The sequence below is a fragment of the Abramis brama genome (genome assembly GCF_963993115.1).
Source record: "Abramis brama genome assembly, chromosome: 9".
Classification (NCBI taxonomy): Eukaryota; Metazoa; Chordata; class Actinopteri; order Cypriniformes; family Leuciscidae; genus Abramis; species Abramis brama.
In genome coordinates this window covers 8864435-8879600 of record NC_139971.1, presented here as the reverse complement: position 1 = coordinate 8879600, position 15166 = coordinate 8864435, and the positions used below count along the sequence as shown (strand labels likewise).

Here is a 15166-nt window from a genome sequence, read left to right as displayed (position 1 = left end):
CAATTAACTGATTACTTGAATACTCTACACTTAATGTACATGACTCATGATCACAAAGGTTCATAATCATTATCAAAATGTATTTAATTGCTCTGTGTCTGAAATAACTTGCCTTTTTTGCCAATGTGGTAAAGGTTGTTGTTGTGTGTGTGTGTGTGTTTTTCTTTTAATATAATGTTTATCTCAGTGTGGAAGTAAAATTGATTTTGAATTTTATTTAATGTTGACATTAACTAATACAGTCGCTTCTATTAGATTCTGTACGTTTTTTACCTTAAAAAAAGGTTTTTACCTCTACCCACACAAGAGATATTGAAACGTATAGAGCAGATTCACTGGCCCTGTTTCAAATGCTGTGTTAAGGTGTGGTCACATTACCAAAATTTCAACAATATTTTGCTGGTAAAATATCCCCATTTTCGAATGTCAATAGTGTAGCGAACACAGCGCAGACATAAGTAACATTCAGGCAAAACAGTTGTTGTTGGTCAACGCAGGTCAATCCGCGTGACCAACTTAAATCCATTGCATATTCTACGTATTGAAATCTTTCTTCAAGTATTTGAAATTTCAGATGACATGAATTCCTAATGAAATGTCTGGAATGTATTGCACCCACAAAAATTTGCCTAACAACAGTAAATGTGAATATACCTTTAAACTGTTGTGGTTCTTATCCGAGTCCACACTTTCATAGTGGCTACAACTCATGAGCATTCTTATGTAACCTAAAATCACGAATGGAACAACCTATGGTACAGCCATGACAGGTACACATCAAGTGTGTCATTTTGGACACCCTGCACAATTTTAATTAAAGAATGATTTAGCAAATTGGATATGGTATGATAAAACATCGAGTCATGATATATGTATGACACTTTACAGTTAACCCAGCTAACAAAAATATGTTTTGCTAGCATTGCTATTAAGTTATAAAATTTTAATTTAGACGTTTTAGACAGCGCCCAAATACTAAATTAAGTTCTCTTTCACTCTTCTAATTCACACAAAATTATATTAAAATGGCGGTTATGTTTTAAATGAAGATAAACAGATAAGAAATAAAACACGTGTACCAGTATATTGGATCCATGCAGCTCTTAAAGTGAAAGCAGCCTAATATTCCTGCTGTGCTAATGTCTGTGTTTTAATGTTAAACAACAAGTGAAAAAAAATCGCTCACTACTCTTGACTAAATAATAACTTTTGTAACTTTAATAAGGATTAATGTATATTTATATATACATTATATGTATGTATATGTGTGTGTGTGTGTGTGTGTGTGTGTGTGTGTGTGTGTGTGTGTGTGTGTATATATATATATATATATATATATATATATATATATATATATATATATATATATATATATATATTAAAGTTACATTTAAGAAATATGAAGATACATTTTTAGCTCTGACTAATTTTAGATCGTAATTTTGGCCACCCCTGAAATGGGTCATACCATTAAGATTACCTGAGCAGTTGAATTAAATACACTATAAAACGTTCATTCAGGGACATGCATTTATTTCACAGATGAAAAACAGAATATGTTTAAAATGCCAGTTGTGCTGTAAGAGAAGAGGACGGTTTAGTTGAGCACAGTTCAGCAAGTCCTCTTTAATGTTGTTAAACTGAAATTAAGCATAGTTTCTGTCAATCAATTGCATGTGAAATTGGCTGTATTAGTAGGTGTGTTTGTGTGTGTGTATATATATATATATATTATGTTGGCCTGTTGAATATTAAATGGATCTAATCTATGTTCAATAGAAATTATTTGATGATGCAGCAATCAACTTGCTAGTATACCTTTTAATGCATGCGTTTTTGAACTTTGCTAATTTAAAACATGATCAAAACACTATTTTAATAACAAAAGTATAAAAAAAGAAAGCAAATGACAAATATCAGTATCTGAATCGGCCAATAGTTGTTTGTTAAAATCGGTATCAATATCGGCCAAAAAATAATAATATGTCAGTGCATCCCTAGTTCTGAGAATGTTCCATGTTAGCTGGGTATGTTCTATTAACCAATGCACTTTCATTCACCCATTCACCTCTTGATCACTTTTTCATTCAACTGGTCCAAGATGACAATGTTTTTTTATTGTTGTCATTTTTAGTTTTGAATTTTTATTATGGTTTGTTTCTCCCGACCCTCAGAAAAATATTTATATACATTATACATTCAACTTTGCCTCTTAACAAAAAACAATTTACATTATAATACATTTAATCACATCAGCAGAAACAAAAATAGTCACAATTTGTAAACATTTTCCACAGTTCCATCATCAAAATAGCAACCACCTTGTGTTAAAACGACAAACCAAAGGCAAAAAAGTTATTCATTAGCAGAAATCATATAACAAAATGTTTCGAAATAGCCATATTTAACAGATTCTATAGTTTAAAAAATGCATACGAAAAATAACAATGGACAGAAGGATTACATTACAAATAGATTAAAAATTAAGTCAAATCTTAATGTAAACATTACCAATCAAGATAAATAGTTTGGTGATACATAATATATTTGTAAAAATTCCTTCCACTTTGTATTAATTGAAAACATTCTTTTAAAACAGAACATTTTTGTAAAAATATATAATCATATGTGATGATGTCCCTCCAATGGCAGCAGTTTACCTATTTTAACTTGCTTGACTACAGCCTGTTCACCCTACAATTTCCCTATGAAGGAACATTTTCCACACATCTGAAAAAGAGGAAAATTACTGTTGTGTGCAGGTGTAGCGAAGCAGGTTCTTAATATGTGATTGTAGGAGCTCAGCTGATTGGTATACAGGGCTCATGTGGTTAAGACAGTAGAGAAATTAGTATATTAGCTTGACACCCCCTTTTGGCTCAATGTCAGACACGCCCCATGCCACCACATTACCACGGATACCACAACCACTCCCATCCAGCCGTGCCTGCTGAGATATTTCCTTTGAATCCAAAACATGGTCCCACATGTTCACTCCGGTCATCTTCCCTGTGAAGGCTTGCTCAGCATCAAATGTGTCTGGCTTACTAAAATGCCTGAAGTGACGTCCATACTCTTGCCCCAATAGTATGCTTCCTTTGCTACGTAGCTCATGACCCTCAGCCACTCCGGGAGAGCTTGCAGCTTGTTGACCATTCACCCACAACGAGGCCAAGCCCTGCTGTGAGCTCCAGACTGCACAAATGTGCACCCACTGACCCTCTTGTACTGCTCCTGAAGCTTCCACCAAATGGGCTTCACCATTGACTGTAAAAAAGACACTCTGTCCATTCAACACCAGCTGGAGTTCGTAGGCATTGCCAGTTGTGCTGTAAGTGAAGAGGATGGTTTTGTTGAGCACCTGAGTTGGTTTCACCCACAGGCAAATGGTGACGGCATTGGTCTGGAAGGTTTTCTTGGCTGATACTTCAACATGAGCTGTAGATGAACGTGTGGGGAAGAGCAGCCCAGTGTCACAGCCTGGAGAGAAAGAAGGATTAGTGTTAACAAAATGTAATTATCCCCTATTGGAAAGAACATAATTAGTCTGTAGTGATGTCTGTCCCCCTATATTTCAGAGGGAGAACCATTGCACCACTCCACCCATCACTAGGTGCGTATGATTGCATTGTAGAAAACTTTAGTTTATTTTCTATGGATAACCTTCACATAGTCAAAACCTTTCAAGGAGGGTTCATCACAAAGTATGAACTTTTTTTAATTAAAAGGTCAGTATTTTGTGATGTAATCTTCAGTGCATTCTTTTTATTCTTATAGGGGTCCTCGGAGTAATGGTTTTTATTGTAAACATTTAGTCATTGTGGATCCTGTCCAGTTTTTGCTCCCACTAACCCTTTCTAAAGAGCGACAGAGATCAAGAGACTTATTCCTTATTCCTTGTGCTATTAATATTTATTCACTACTGAATGAGAATGATGAGAATTGGTCTGGTAGAACCCAACTAGGATCTTCTTTGTGCAGTTGTTTTTTGTAAGCCTGTGTGAGTTTTATACGGATGGACAGTTTTGTGCACAATTAACTTGCATAACTATTAAGAGGATCTTCAACTAGAATAAGCTGAATTACAGTGGAAGGCTTGTAAAACAGTCATAAAAGAAATTGAAGGGTCTTTGGTAATGGGTTTGGTAATGAGATTTTCTCTGCTATGGGTGATTGCTTTGCTATGACAGGCTATGGCTCTCCTTTCCTACCGTAGCTTACAGTATTTTCATTACATTTGTCTTGGGTTTCCTGCTTTGGGAGGATGGAGGGAGGCTAAGTCATTCTCTGAAGTCTCATCTGGTTCTGTTTTCCCTCTTGGACACTTTGGTGTGGTCGCCCTGTATAGCTGTTAATAATTATACCTCCCTCTGTCTTCCATTTACTCTACCTCTACAAAGCTATTTAATGCAGAAGGCATGGGCATTCGCAGATTAAATCTTTTTTTTGCTTAAGTTGACTAGAAACTGTATCCGGCTTACTGACAAGGTGAAAGCGGACTTGATGCGGACAAAGCTCGTTTCTCAACTCAGTAGGAGCTTGGGGAAAGTCGTACGGGTTAAACATTTATTAGATTTTGGGGGATATCAGCCTCCTACCTTAGGTCTGCTCAGGGGGTCGTATGAGTTGACATTTTGTGTTTGTGTTAGTCAGCTAAGTTGGCTAGTGGTTTGATGGTAGCATGTGGTTTGCATAAATCACAGATTTACGGCTCAAAATGTACAGCACCAAAGCAGAATCGTCACCTTGGCGGTCTGTTTTATTCCTATCCAGATTGAGCTTAAAAGATCAACTCACATAAAGCAACATACTTGCAAAGGGGGTTGAAATTGGTGCATGATGTTTTGTTGTTCAAAACCTGTAACATAAATCTACATGTGCGTTTTACCCTTCCCTAACACACAATGTGTTCTTTAATCTGAGCCATGGGATAGCATTTATTGCACATAGTTAAACACTTTGAGATATCGTTTAAAGGACACATGTTTGAATCTGGTTTGGAGACATTTCTTTATCCCACTTTGCCTCTCCCTACCCATTGTTTGCTATACTTGCCTCTCAATAAAGTGGCAAATGGACTGCTTTTGCTTGTTACAACATACAGTAGACTGTCTCACCTGATGGAAGCATGTTTGCAAAGGTTGACCTGGTGTAAAGAGTCAACTGTTCACGGATGGTTTGCAGCTCGCTGGAGATAGTTGCCAGAGTCTTTTCCAGTCTACCTCCATATAATCCCTCTGTCTCAGTCACTTCTTGCATGAGATGTCGGGTATGGATGCTCTTGGTTTGGGAGGCCATACCTCCTCCCTCCCATTTCACGCAGCCGTTCTCCAGTCGCTCCAGCCGTGCAGCCTGGTTTACGCTGCCAGCCAGTAGCTGCTGCAGGGCTGTATCATGCCGTGCGTACTGATCAGCTGAGACCTCTCGCACACGGTCCAGCGCATTCTGCAATCGCGTCTCTGTTTGAGTCCCAGCCCGTCGAACCAAGTTCTCAACTGCAGATGCACAAGAGCCGCCGTACTGGGCCACAAACTGTAACATCTCTCCTCTCAGACTCTGCAGCTCAACCTTGATGATATCATCGGTATACTGCAGGAGCATGTTCTCTTTCATTTGGGAATTTTCCAGCATTGTGAAGAGCTTATCCCACTTAGTAAAAGCTGGACCTTTGCAGGGTTCAGGGGAAGGTGTGGGGGTATCCCCTAAGAGAGAAATCAAGGGAAAGAGAGGAACGCAGAAAAATTGAGCTTACGTGACATGATTTTTATATGTACTCAAGGTGACACCATTGCTGAGTTTGAAGGGTTAGCAGCGACGAGTGCGACATGGTCCTAGCTAACTCAGATGACTATGGTTTGCCTACGAACAAATTTTCACAATAAAATCCACAAACTTAAAAAAATGATCCGCTCTTTTGATTTAAATTTAGCTTAATATATCTAAAGCTATACAGTATGTATATATGACTATCAAACATACACACATTTTTTGTTTCTCGGGTAAATCTGGTTAATAAATCAGCTTCTCTCTCTCTTTCTATGTTTTCTCTCTTTCTCTTTCCTCCATCGTTTGCTGTCGCCAGAGACAAATAGTATACTCCAAAGACATACTAGTTGAAAACAACAATCAACACACAATCGTAGTATAACCTCTTCCACAAATAAAACTGTAATTTATATGATGTCATAACACAACACATGCATTCTGTTACGCTACCACAAATACTCCCACATTCACAAATGTCTAAACACATCCTGGTGAGTTTATTTTTCCCTGCTAATAAAACTCAGTTTTGACATGTCCACACACACTCTGATAGTGGAACTCCTTTAATCCTGTTTATTTATCCTGTCAGCACTTGCACGTCTCCTTAACTTACAGCTGATTAGTACTGATCACAGTGGAATATTTTTTATTTCTGTCAGTTACTCACCTTCCATTGGGTCCTCGTCAGTTATCTCGTTTAAATAATTGGGTCCATAGCCCACATCGATGTCCTCGTCATAATTATCAGATACTGCCATGGACAATGAAGCCACCAGACACATGGCCTGGAGGAATGTCCACATGGATATGCTAGCCATGTGAGAATAAGAACAAGACTCTGTGTTTGTGTATAATGTCTCTTCCTCTCTCTGTTGGTCCTTCTTGTTAGATGCTTAGCAATCGGTTGGCTGGACTCCTGCTTGTTTGGTGAACTGCAGCTGAAAGGCAACTGAGCCTGATAGAGGAGCTCTGTGGTCTATATAAACATTGCGCTCAGAGAGAGCGAGAAAGAGGGGTGGGGGAGAGAGAGAGAGTTACGTAGCTTCAGTGAGAAATTCTTCGTTGGAGGTAGTATGGGAAGTCAAACTGTTGTACTGCTCCTGCAACTCAGGCAGAGAGAGAGAGAGTTTGGGGGAGGATGTTGGGTAAAGAGGTATAAGTCAAGGCAAGTAAAGGAAACCTGGAAATACCAGTGAATTTTAAAAAAAGTGGCCTGGAAAGGTCAGGGGAATTTTTGTAATGAATGTAAATTTTCTCCAGTAACACACGTAACAGCCTATTCCTTGATATAATTTATCCTTAATACCACTAACACTAATCAAACACAGTCTAAAACCTGAATCCAACCCTTAGCTTTAACCTTGACCCTTAACGTCTGTTATAAATACTACCCGTGTTCCTTCATCTAACTTGGATCTTAACCCTTAGCCCTAACCCCCATTCATACACTCAAGGTGATGATACACAGAGCAACTTTTTGAGCAATGTTGCTGGGCAATGTTGCCATCAACGGGCAACCAGATGAGACACAGGGCCCACGACCGATCTAAATTATCCAGATAGAAATGTATTGCCCATTTTCAATGGGAAAGTGCCCAAGCAACAATCGCTCGGCAAGATTGCCCAGCAACATTGCTCAAAAAGTTGCCCTGTGTATCATTACCTTTAGTCCCTAATTTAGTAGCAACTTTCATTTTCAGGTTTTCCATCAATTTTAAATTTTCAATGAGAGTGGTCAATTAATGGCAAAGTTGAAAAAAGTTACAACAGAGACATGAAGTTGCGACTACCAAAAGTGAAGATAGTTGAGCATACGATCCATCTCCTGTGAGCCAAATCTTTGCCTACAGGGCTTCTCATTTGTGATCATATTTTCAAAAGCTAGGGTCAGTTCTGCAGTGCACCAATGATGTCAGGGCAGCCAGCATCAGAAACGCAACTAGTACAGCGACCAGTGATTACACGGGTTAAACTGGTACACAGTTCTGCACTACTTCCGGATAACTAACGTGCATTTAGCACAAAGTTGTAGCAATTTAGCAGACTTTAAATATACCGATTTACTATACTAAACCTTTACCTAGTCCCACCTCCTTTTCTCCAGTCCAAAACAAGAGTTGGATCCGGTTCTGAATTAGGATTTGCTGATTGGAATCCACTGTTCAGAAACCTAACTCCAAAATCTGATCCAAAAGTTGATCGGATTGTTTTTTCAAGTATCTGCACACCACATGATAAACCACAAAAAAACATTTCCTTAATGCCCATGTTCTCTTATATTATCTTATTACCGAATAATGTGCTTTACTTATTCAAATATTAATGATCTATTATTCTGTTTGTACTGGGTAACTTCTGGGGTTGGTGCAGGATTTATATATTTAATGTGCAGGACATTATGGAAACAGAAGGGTCCCATGACATTCACCCTTTGGAAAGTTGACATTAATATGTCTGCAACTCAAAATGCCAAATTCCAGCGGATGAATTTTTCTGCTTATGTCAGCTATGTTTATGACAGCATGAGCATGTCAACAAGTCTTTTCAGAATGTGAGCTTTACATAAGTCATCAGTCCATTTGCAGTCAGAATTATCTCAACACGTTCTCTGTTCAGCATAATTGTTTTAACTGATGGAGATCCCACCCCACAGTCTCCCATTTCCCACAGTAGCGTGTGTTCCCTGCTGAGGATGTATATTACTTGTTGCAAAAATTACAGAGGCGTATCTGAATGTGAACTCAGAGCAGGGTAACGGGACAGTACAAATGTGAATGACTGGTCTCGTTGTCTAAAGGGAACACAGTGGAAGGTCAGTCAGCCTTGGCTAATGTCGTCAATCTGCCACCTTGGAATGAAAAGTGCTGATGATGAAATTTCAGTAGCACCTACACCATAATTGACGGCAAAGCTCAGACAATGAGGTCCTCTTAACTAGATTTTAATTGTGCATTATATTGCATGACAACTTCACACCTACACCAGAAGTGGGCTGAGCAGGAAGGAAATATTCAAATGAACACCTGGATATTTATCATTCCCTTGAAATACATTTTTGTAATTTATTGTACATGGAATGCACTTTATTATGTGTTGTACTGAACAAAATGTGTTAATGCTCTGAGTCCTTCTGATTTAAATAGGGTGACCAGACATCTCTTTTTCCCCGGGACATTCCCGTATTTCAGCTCCATTTTTAGTGTCCCGACTTATTATGAAAATATTATGTTTTGTCCCATATCTCTTCTTTCCTAAATTGTCTTTGCTTGGTGAGTATCAGTATCAGAGAGCATAGAGGAGATCAAGTCAAACGCGAGAATGTCAAAGAATTTAACGAAGATCTTCAAAATGAGTTTATCAATTATTATGCACAGTAAGTTGTGAGAAAAGAACTCAATGTGGTATCATGCTGAATGACACACACCAGAAGCGCTCTCTCTCAGACAGCGCACAATCCCGAATTCAGTTCTCTTTGTGCCTAAATGACATTTGGTCTTAAAGTGACAGCAGCCTAAAATAACTGTCTGTGTCATTAATGTTAATCAAACAATGAAAGGTGTTAAATAAATGTATTCATATTAAATAAACCTACTGTACCTGAAAAACATTGTTTATTTAATTTGTATCTCTATCATATTTGTTCTATTGTTTGTAATTTGCTTCTTTGTTCGTTTTTACATAACAAATGTAAAATAACTAATGATGTATATTGTTATCATGAAATACAGTTTCTCATATGAAACAAATTTTTGGTCATATTGTCCACCCCTAGTGGATGCTGCTTAAGTATGTTACACATAGTTTGAGTGAATTTTTTGTCAAGCGAAGTTGTGATAGATACTTTCAGTGTGTGTGTGTGTGTGTGTGTGTGTGTGTGATGCATTCAGGGCTCGACAGTAAGGACTGCCCGATGGAGCGTGAACGACTCCTGGGACAGTGCCACTTGCCTGAGTGCTGGTGGGCCAGTGCTGCATCGTCACAAAAGTTTATAATTTGCACGTGTTTATCATTTGCAAGCTTTGCCTATTGAAATATTTTAAAAAGTGCAAGAAGAAGCATTTGGTACTCGCTGTTTGAGAAGTTCTCTTTCACGTTTTCTTGCGCTTGAACGTACATATTCACACACAATTATGACAAATATGCCCATATTGCGATTATCCTAGTAAACATAGTTGGTTATGACTTAAGGGGAGACACGGCAGGCAAAAACATCTTTTTTTTTCTTCTTTTTTTTTACTAGTCAATTTTGAGATCTTGGGCTCTTTGTCTTCAATAACGTCTTCTTTCAGACTTGTGGTTTATCAGCAACCAATTGTGAAACTACAATGGGGCATTTAACTCTAAGAGCGAAATCTCATTGGCTGATGTCAATTTCTGACAACGTGATTCCGTTTGTGTGTGTTTTTGAGTGTTTTTGACTGGGGTTCTGTTCAGTTGAAGGCCATAAATGCTGTGTTATAAGTTTTGATGTGTTTTAGGTGGTTTGTATTGTTGATTGCTAATGATTTGATAAGATATTGTGTCTGTAAATAGTTGTTTCCACTAAAAAAGTACGAATTTTTACAATACAAATCTTTAAAGGCCGGTTTCTCAAAATGTTTTTTTTTCCTCATACACTGAGCCAGAAATCTCCACTTCAGCAGCATTTACATACACCAAACTTCCCAGTTGTATTCCTATCTATATTCTTAATGATTTTACAGAGGGGTTTGTTCATATATCATTCAGATTCTGATTTATACAACATTTTATACCTAAAAACGGGGCGAAAATGGTTTTTTTATGGCTGTTGACAGTTTTTTATGATTAATGGAGTGATAAAAAGAGATATCCTGAGATATCCCATAAATATTCTAAAAACTTGTAATACAAAAGATATTTGTCTTAATGTCAGTAATCAGCTGGAGAAGTTTCATGCTGATATCTATTAGTTAAATTTTTTTTTCCTATTCACCTGGGGTGTCTCCCCTTAAGTGAACGTAAACAGTTGAGAAATAAAACGCTTGTGTAAGGACAGGTCCAAATGTGTTTTTGCTGTTAAAAGCATGAGATTACAAGTCAGTGGAACTGCTACCTGTATTTTTAATGTTAAATAAACAACAAGACAAAGGGAAAAAAAATCGCTCGCGGCTCTTGACTGAATAGCTTTTGTAACTTTAAAAAGGTTTAATCTATATTTCATTTTATACAGTGAAGACTATGCAGTTTTATTTAACATTTGTTTACTTTATTCAATATCAGTACCTGAAAACAATAACTAGGCCAGTCGAAAGCCCCTTGGTTTATTGTTAACATTGAATATAACTTTATTGAATCACTGAATATAACTTAGCCTAAACATGATTAATAAACAATCATATTACTTCAGTCATATGCTAACACGGGTAGTGTTTAAAAAATATGGTTACACTTTCCAATTAGTTTCTTTTTAAAGAGTCTTTAAAATGTTTTAGCTCTATGTAGATAAATGTTGTTTAATGTTATGTATTGTTAGATTAGTGTTTTAAAATGAAAATTCTGTAACATGTGAATGTCGACTTCAAACACGAAAATCTATTAAAAAAATGTATCCTGTCACTGTTAGTGATAGATTCAGTGATATGGAAATAAAACAAACCATGTTTGACTTTCTTATTTAATTTATATGCAATATTCCCATGCTGGTGACAAGCAACCAGCATCCCATGTTTGTCCCTACATGCAAAACATACCTTATGCTGGTGACCAGCAATGCTGGATTTTTCAGAAGGGTATATATGCAACTAATTTAGGCAACATAGAAACTGTATTACTTGGGAACCCTAATGTAATTACATGAAATTACATTAGGGTTTTGCATGAGGGGGTTGAAATTTCTCTAAAAATGTAAAGATACCTTCTGCCAAAGCACCTGGCAAAGATTAAGTTACTTATCACATGTGGTCTTTGGAAGTGAATGAAAGATTGTTAGTATTTCCTGTTAACTGTCTAAGGCCAATAACCTTTCCCCTCTTGTCTTATTATGGAATGTTATGTTTAACACTAATCCTTCATTAACACCACCCACTGTTTGTAGAAACAGGTGGGCAGGTCTTCTGCAAGCCTAAATGTCCTACCTGAGCCATGAGAAACATCTCCTTTACAGAATTATGTCTGTTAACTGACCGCCCTGACTTAGATGGCTTGCCAGAGCTCAAACTTGAACTTAAAACTTGAAAGGGCTTTTTTTCTTCCACAGAAACAGTTATGTCAAAGTGATATCCTCATGGCCGATGCTCCGACATGTAGAACAGCTGCGCTTCAGGCGACCCGAGTTTGAGTTCCAGCTCATGCAAGCAGCAGCATGCGTAGCAGATCAAAGGGCTTTTTTTCTTCCACAGAAACAGTTACGTCAAAGTGATATCCTCATGGCCGATGCTCCGACATGTAGAACAGCTGCGCTTCAGGCGACCCGAGTTTGAGTTCCAGCTCATGCAATTTCCCGATCCTGACCCCCCCCCTTCGCTTCCTGTGCTACCTTCTACTGTGCTATATAATAAAGGAAGAAAAAAAGTTGCACATTTAGTTTTACTTAATAATTCCACTACACCCAAATCTTATTTGTTTTTCATATTGAATTTTTAGTACTTACTGACTGTAGTGGTGAAATGTGTCACACGTTTGTCATAACTGTCATACTTCCGAGGTTACTAACTGGTGCTTGAAACACGCAACAGCATCAAATATCTAGTTCAATCATTAAACTCTAGATGTTGCAAGCTAATAATTACTTTACATGCAGTCTGCAAGCAATCATCCCATTACCACTTGGCAAGCTGATTGACCTCTACTGATTCTGCAGCCAATGAGATTGCTTGCTCAACATTTAAATAGTCTGATTCAGTGTTTTCTGTAAACTAGTGTTAGTTCCTCTGAAACCCTCCATCTCCCCCAGCTCCTTATTCCTATATCTGTTTGTTGCAGCAGCAAATCTTACATGCTCACAGCAACGTGTCTTCCTATCTAATGGAAGTAGCAAGTCCATACTTGCTCTGCAGCAGCAGCAGCATGCGTAGCAGATCAAGTCTGCCAAGAACAAATACATTAACATTGAAAAATATCAAGAGATTGATTACATTGGCATGTTAATGATTGATTCATTACAATGCCAAAAACTTCAGTAACAAATACTCAGAGAGAAAAACATTGTTAGATTTATGATGTTAACTGTGGAAACATGCCATCACAGTCTGAAAACGCTCCAATAGTGCTTCAAGAAAAGGGCTCAGATAATGAATCCACCCTCACTTATTTTGCATGAGAAATGTCATGTACATTTCCACAACAGTCCAATTTGTTCCTTAGTTGGAGGTTCTGTTCATCTTGTTTTTTGTTTTGTTTTTTTGTTTATTTTTAAACATTTTTTGTGTGTACATAAGTGCCATTTTGGCATAGATTATCGCTACCATGGTAATTTTCATAAGGGAAGTGTGCTGTATTGATTGATTGTTGGTTTGAATAGGTAATTCCATGCTGTTGAGAGTGCTGCCATCCGTATATCCACGACAACCAGGGCCAATCCATCAACATATCCGTGAGCTGACGGCGATGATGTCCCAGCTGGACCAGGGCGGCAGACACCACCTGCTCAGACTACTGCAGATGATTTCTGACCTTCACCCCCTGGTAAGTGAGGAGAGGTTGATGAGTGAGTGAAAGAATGAAAGTGGTATTTGGGGATGAATTCTGGTCGAGGCGAGTTATTCTGAGTAACAGAAAAAATAATTTAAAGGTCACCAAGGGAGTGGAGGGGTGGGTACACAAATGAGTACAGAGTGAGTTATTTAGCATTTATTTTAAAGCAGACAGCTGCAGCACAAGGTCAAACACTGTAAAACAGTTTGATGGTTGACGCATCTGCCGATACCATAGGAGCCGCCAAACGGATGGGGAAATATAAGAAAACGCATCATAACCCGATAACTCCCCACGACTCTCAGTGAAGACACATTTTACAGGAAAAGAGGAAACCACAGTTTTGGCAGAAACAGAAGCCATTTGTTTTGTTTTTTCACATTTTACATCTGGCAGATAGCAGATGTACGGAGTTAGAAGTAAAGAATGCAGTAGTCATGAGGTGTTCATTTTGCATTGGGTAACTAGCACATGCATATCAATCAGCTCATCAGTGGAAATACTCACATTGACACATTGTGTGCTTTCAATAGTGGTGAGATTAGGAAAGACTATGTGACAGTATCTTGTTATTGGTCATTCTTTTGTCATTTCCATTTGTGTTCATTTACAGAAACAGAAAACAGGTTCATTTACAGAAACTGTTTACAGAAACAGTTCATTTACAGAAACAATGATGAGGCTAAGCATGAATAATGAAATGCTGATAAAGGCTAGAACAATTATTGTTCACTTGGGGAAAAGCTTTAGCCTTTAATTCATAAGGTTTTTGATATCATGAAAAACATGAATTCAGTCTAGTGTGTCTAAAGTTATGCATGTGACTCATTCTCAGGAAGGGGTGCAGTTTGTTTCAAAGATGTACTATCTGCTTACTGAAGACTTATTAATATTTTGTAGACAAATATAAGTTTTTGACATTGTAATGTTTAATCAAAATGTCATAACCAATCATTAAGTCTTCCTAAACCCTAGCCTTGCAAGCTCATGTTCATCTGCCATCAAAATCCAATCAACAACAGATTTATAGAACCAAGTCTCCATTCTACATTTTTCTTTGTTAATAAACCATTACACTCAGATGAATGTCACAATACTATATATCCAGGTATTCACTTTATCATGACTATAGAAGTCTGCCAGCTGAAACAAGTACTTACCAGCATAGACTAGCATATAAATGTATAATAGTTTTTTCTGTTTAAATGGATGGATTGATGGATAAAAAGCAAACAAACAGGTGTCAATAACTCAACATCAATAACTTTCCATCTGTTGTAAATCAGAAATCATTTCAAAGAGGGGTTTCCCCAGGCCCTTTCTACCCCACCACCAGCGTCCTGCAAGGGTCCTGTTTGGTAAACCTGCCCCCACCCCCGCTCCGTTCCTGCAGTACTTAACAGAACACCGTTGTCCGACAGCAGCACTAATTTGAGAGATAAGATGAGAACGCGCATCCGTCGTGTTAACAATACAAAACTTTCGGCCACTGCTGGTAGTTTATATAGAGATTTGGAAGCAAATGGGATTAATTAAGATTAGTCAGTGGTTTTTACATCCTGGCAGAGGCTGGGAATCCTGCCTCTCATAGGACGTCCTGTCTGCTGTCCTCCCTGTCCCACCAGATCCTCTTTATCTCCTCTCCACCACTGCCAGTTCAAAGGTTTCCCAAAGAACAATGAGAGGATTAAGCAAATCCTTGCTAAAAGGGTATCGTTAGATCAATTTCATGCTGGAGAAAAGAGCT

General features: G+C 37.9%; 2 protein-coding genes across 3 annotated transcripts in view; one reads left to right on the top strand and one right to left on the bottom strand.

Moving 5' to 3' along the window:
* veph1 (ventricular zone expressed PH domain-containing 1) overlaps positions 1-15166 on the top strand; it is a 136020-nt gene that overhangs the window by 47929 nt on the left and 72925 nt on the right. For both annotated transcript variants that reach the window (XR_014607682.1, XM_084124046.1), the window contains exon 5: positions 13247-13410. Coding sequence is in view for 1 of the 2 variants with exons in the window: in XM_084124046.1 (XP_083980172.1) it covers positions 13247-13410 (164 nt within the window). In the remaining variant the exon portion in view is untranslated. The remainder of the gene's footprint in view (positions 1-13246; positions 13411-15166) is intronic.
* Positions 2122-6744, bottom strand: ptx3a (pentraxin 3, long a). The gene is made up of 3 exons (XM_084124585.1): positions 6434-6744; positions 5118-5702; positions 2122-3480 (listed from the first exon to the last, which is right to left on the bottom strand). The coding sequence occupies exons 1-3, from the start codon at positions 6582-6584 to the stop codon at positions 2849-2851; spliced, it is 1368 nt and encodes a 455-aa protein (XP_083980711.1). The 5' UTR covers positions 6585-6744; the 3' UTR covers positions 2122-2848.

Excerpts from the sequence above, each read along its gene's own strand:
- ptx3a (XM_084124585.1), bottom strand. The coding sequence starts at position 6,584 with ATGGCTAGCATATCCATGTGGACATTCCTCCAGGCCATGTGTCTGGTG. Across the intron at positions 5,703-6,433 it reads TGACGAGGACCCAATGGAAG|GGGATACCCCCACACCTTCC; the intron begins GTGAGTAACTGA and ends TTTCTCTCTTAG. Across the intron at positions 3,481-5,117 it reads TGCAAACATGCTTCCATCAG|GCTGTGACACTGGGCTGCTC; the intron begins GTGAGACAGTCT and ends CTTTCTCTCCAG.